The sequence below is a fragment of the Actinia tenebrosa genome, unplaced genomic scaffold, assembly GCF_029948245.1.
Source record: "Actinia tenebrosa isolate PJP-AT-01 unplaced genomic scaffold, QUT_ActTen_1.0 PGA_scaffold0__85_contigs__length_37466705, whole genome shotgun sequence".
NCBI classification, from domain to species: Eukaryota; Metazoa; Cnidaria; class Anthozoa; order Actiniaria; family Actiniidae; genus Actinia; species Actinia tenebrosa.
The window spans coordinates 28,317,512-28,322,124 of NW_028292569.1; the positions used below are offsets into that span (position 1 = coordinate 28,317,512).

Genomic DNA, 4,613 nt, shown 5'->3' on the forward strand with positions numbered 1-4,613 from the left:
ATGAATAGCCCAATAAGATGATGAATAGCCCAATAAGATGATGAATAGCCCAATAAGATGATGAATAGCCCAATAAGACGAATATGCACCGAACTTAATTACATCAAAGAATGCCGCCTCATTATCACCTGATATCCTGATATCTGACTAATATTCTTTTATTTGCACCAAAACGATGTGAATGACCATAAATTCCCTTAATCCGTAAAGAACACTAATAAATGATACCTTGTATTTTAATTTATCTTCTTGCATTTTAATTTATCTTTTGTAACATTATATTACCAAAGCACCTTATTTAATCTATGGAACCAAGAATTCCGTTTTAAAAGTTACCCTATCTGCTAAATTGTTCTTTTCTGTTCTTTTTAAATCATGTTTAAATCGATCCGTCATTCCGCCTTTCATACGAGCCTCAGGCTACGATAAGGTTGAGGATTTGGCCTGTTTCAACGCGAGACTTTCTTCCTTTGATGGTGACAGCAACAGGGTACCCTTTACCTGGTGTTGCACTCGAAGGAGCTGTGAACCACAGAATGAATCTACGGCTGCGGTTTTTGTAGACCTGTACCCGTTGTTTACGTCTTGTTGTGGCATAACGCTTTGGATCGTTAACAGAGACGTCAAAGGTTTCAGTTGGGCCAACGTTGAAGATCAATAGAATGACGTACATGCGTCTTCCTCTGGGAATGGTCAGTTGACCATCTTTGGCTCTGTAGACGCGAATGAGGGCAGTAGTTGCTCGGATGGTTTTTCTGGATGAGCGTTCGAAGCCGTGGCCTGCTTTGGTTCGACCTTTCATTCTGAATTTGAATGGCGTTGAAGGTGGAGTAAATGACACGACGAAATGAACTTTTGATGAGCTGCGAGGTGTCATGGCGACCGTCGTTAGTACTCTTCCGTTTCTGCTGTCGATGAGTTCAACGCTGAGCCTGTTTCTTTGGATCCTTTCAGCCCCTGCTACTGTTATGATGGCGTTGGCGCGTTGACCTACAAGTTTCAAAAAAGAAACGAATATTATACAAATTATAATATAATATGAAGAAGAAGAGGAAGTATGAGAGGAGAGAAATAAGAACAAAAGCAAGAAACAACAACAGCAGTGGAAGAAGTTGAATAACAACAACATTATCAACCACAACAACAACAGCAAGAAGTAACAGCATAAAAAAAAGATGAACAACAACAACAACAAGTCAGGCAGCAACAAAAGCAGCATCAGTAACAGCAGCAACAGCAGCAACAGCAGCAGCAGAAGTAGAAAAAGAAGAAGAAGAAGAAGAAACCAACAACAACAACAAAAACAACAAGAGCAAGAAGCCAAGCATTAGTAGCAGAAGAAGAAGGAGAAGAAAATACAAACGCTTTGTTGATGGAATTTAAACAAAACGAAAAGAACGTGGCTTTATAATAAAATTTGAGTTGTCAAAGATTTTTGTTAAGATTTCTTCAATATCCTGGGATACTTGGGATAGGACGGGCCGACCGGGGACACGCTTTTCTGTCTTTCCTTGTCTCCGCACTTAGTCCGCTATATAGCTTAGCCAATCAAAGCGTACGATTTGTAGTCCTTTAATTAGTTACTATTTTATAATTTCTGCCGAGGTTTAATCAAAATTACTTACCTGCGAGTGGCTGATTGATTGGGATGGGGTATCTTCCTTTCCGTGTTGGAAGCATTACAAAGTAGTAGTCAAAGTCGATGTTTGAGTCACTAGATCCTCTGACAAGATAGTGGTACTTGCCAGCACTCGCAGCAACTGACAGCGTCCATCGACCAGGAGTCGGGTTGATAAGCTCGTAAATAGCAGCCCGATACAGAGATATTTTTCTTCCAGTGAACCTTCTACCGGACGGATCCCTGAGGACAATTACTGGGTTGGAGTTTTGGGTGGAAACTGAAATGATCATATTCTTCACCGAATCGTCTACAAGTATAACCTTGCTTCTCGAGACTGCACGCTTTTTTCCGAAGAAGCCTCCATCATCTCCACCAGTCATACAAACGCCGGAGTTTCGCAAAGACAATTTGGTGATGCTTTCTAATTTCCTTATCTCTGACGAGCCTACCAGTCGAAGTATCATCCCACAGGTTTCTCGGGCAACTTGAACAAACGGTGCGAACGACGAGGCGGCCGAAGTAGTAAAGAAGTTGATGCTGACACCAAAATCCCTTGCGGCACCGATCAGGGTGTTGATGTTGTCCTTCGTATGGTCTTTTGCCGTTGCGTCTGTGAACACATACATTGGTGAGCCTTCTCTTGGGCCCTCTTCCATGGCATCTAACATGCCTTTGAACGTCAGTTCTGGATAATCACCTCCACCGTGGGCTCTTAACTTCTGTAACTCCTTGATGAATTCTGTACCACTATCTTTGAAAATCACGGGACCGGTTGCTGGAAATGACAAAATAATTACTTATTCTAAACAATTTAAAAAACGAATGTTAATATATATTCCTTTTATATCATTAATAGCGTGTGCCACCAACGATGGCAATCACTAACAAGAACCGAACAATAAGTAAATTAAAGGAGCAAGTATTTGGGATGGAAATGCGCTCCCTAGAAAGCCAGAGGTTCGTAGTTTGATCTGAGGTGAGCTCATGAGCTCACACTTGTTTTGACCTTTCTCAAATTATTGCTATAATCTTATTTAATATATATTTGATTATAATTACTTAGCTATAAACGTTAAGTATTTTTGGACTAGAGCACTGATAGAGCGAGTAGATAAAGTAAAGTCGGTCTGAGATCTGTAATGGATGATCTGAAACTAAACAGAATTTTTAGGTTTTTATGTTTTCTGGGCATAAAACGAAAAAGCATCTTTCTTTCTCAAAGGTCATGCTTCATATTCCAATCTAAAAGGAAACTACGTTGTTCGGCATTGAATATATTACTGACCAATTTGCAGCATGTTAGTCGGTCTCAGCTTTCAGATCTCCGAATGAAAACGTTTTGTGAAAGAGGTGTATATGAACGAAGGCACCATACTTACTAGGATCGTTGAAGACCGAAAGTATATAATTCACCGTCTTTTTTCCTGCCTGTGTCCTCACGATGGCTGAAGAAATGTCTTTCACTGCTCTAATCTCACCCCCCATACTTCCAGTGTCATCAATAGCGAATACCAGCGTCTTGTAGTCTTCAACGCCTAATAGCTCACTAAATTTTGTTTGGCCAATTTCCTTCTGGAGTTTATCCAAGAACTGCTTTGCTGATGAAGCCGAACGTTTCACTCTCGGTCCAGAACGAGTTGTGAGCGCTTTATAAAGTGCTTTCCCCAAAGTCTCCCGAGCGAATAAGAAACTTCTTTTCTTCAGGGCGATTTTGATATTATTGATCAAAGTATCCATCTTTGCTCGACTCAAGAAGTGCTTGTTCCCACTTGCCTGAGCTTCAAGGACCGATTTCTCAACTTTACTTAGAACCTCTAGGAAGCTGTTGGACGGCTTGGTGCGAGAAGGCGGTCTCGGTCTGACATATCTTCTTCGGCGGCGGCCTCCGCCCAACCAACCGCCCTGCAAAGACAGGACTGTTTATTTGCCGAATTATAATCAGCATAATTTATTTTCTTATATTTCAACATTTTCAGATACATTTTATCTATTCTTTCACTATCAACTAGTAATTTTAAAGCTTTCTTTCTTTTTCAATTCTCGCATTCAATTAATAATTTCAATTTATTTACATTGTTAGCTTCGGCTTATACACTGAATGAACATTTTGGAAATAGAAGAAAACAAAAAACAAAAAAAAAACAAAAAAAACAAAAAACAAAAAAAAATAAAAATAAAATAAAACTCGTCAGCCGTTTAGATTTCTGTGTGAATAAATCAAGTTATTCTAAAACTGGTCGAGGAAGTTTTACGTTACCCCAGGCACAGTAGGTTTGGTTGGGGTGGTCGTGGTCGTGGTCGCGGGTTTAGAAAACTTCATCATGGCTTGTCTTGCGTCATCCAGAATAGAAGGAAAAGTGAATCCATCAGCGAGATGGAACCGAAAAACCAGAGCAAGGCTTAAAACCAGTAAATAAGCAAGGGTCTTCATCACCATATCTTAAAATCTACTACTTGAACCAGACGTTATCTCCTCGGAAGTAAAGTTCAACTAATGAAAACTGAACAAAGTATGTCTCTTTTGAAGGTACGGTCATGAGATGTTGTTTACTTCAGAGACAAAAGAGACAATTTTATACTCGTTTTTTCTCGTTAAAGCGGGGCCTGTCCATGACTCCCAAGTTGTTGAATTAATTTTTCCTCTTTAAGGGATTGTGAGAAAATAAACAAGAAAAAGGAAATGAATTTGTATTTTGATATGAGAATCAAATTCAATTAAAGATTTATTTTCTTGCAAGTGGTGATGTTTTCCCTTAGAATTTATTAGAATTTATTAATTTATAGAACGATTTTTGTGGCAATTTTCGTAAATATGAAATCTTTTGTCTCAGTCATCCTTCAAAAGAGACATTCGTCTAGGAAAATCTTGGTATTCTGAAAAATAAATTACAAGTAAATTCTTTACCATTATTTATTATGGACAAAATCGCAAAAAAATAAAAAATAAAAAATAAAAAATCGCAGCAAAAATAGCCTCAAAAATCGCTACTGT

General features: G+C 38.8%; 1 protein-coding gene across 1 annotated transcript; it reads right to left on the reverse strand.

The window, feature by feature from the left end:
- Positions 1 to 218: 218 nt before the first annotated feature.
- LOC116307139 (von Willebrand factor A domain-containing protein 7) lies at positions 219 to 4,140 on the reverse strand. Its single transcript, XM_031717292.1, has 4 exons — positions 3,879 to 4,140; positions 3,001 to 3,523; positions 1,626 to 2,396; positions 219 to 990 (listed from the first exon to the last, which is right to left on the reverse strand). Exons 1-4 carry the CDS (start codon positions 4,056 to 4,058, stop codon positions 416 to 418), a joined length of 2,049 nt encoding a protein of 682 aa, XP_031573152.1. The 5' UTR covers positions 4,059 to 4,140; the 3' UTR covers positions 219 to 415.
- Between the last annotated feature and the right edge of the window lie 473 nt (positions 4,141 to 4,613).

Excerpts from the sequence above, each read along its gene's own strand:
- LOC116307139 (XM_031717292.1), bottom strand. The coding sequence starts at position 4,058 with ATGGTGATGAAGACCCTTGCTTATTTACTGGTTTTAAGCCTTGCTCTG. Across the intron at positions 2,397-3,000 it reads TTCGGTCTTCAACGATCCTA|CAACCGGTCCCGTGATTTTC; the intron begins GTAAGTATGGTG and ends TGTCATTTCCAG. Across the intron at positions 991-1,625 it reads AATCAATCAGCCACTCGCAG|GTCAACGCGCCAACGCCATC; the intron begins GTAAGTAATTTT and ends TGAAACTTGTAG.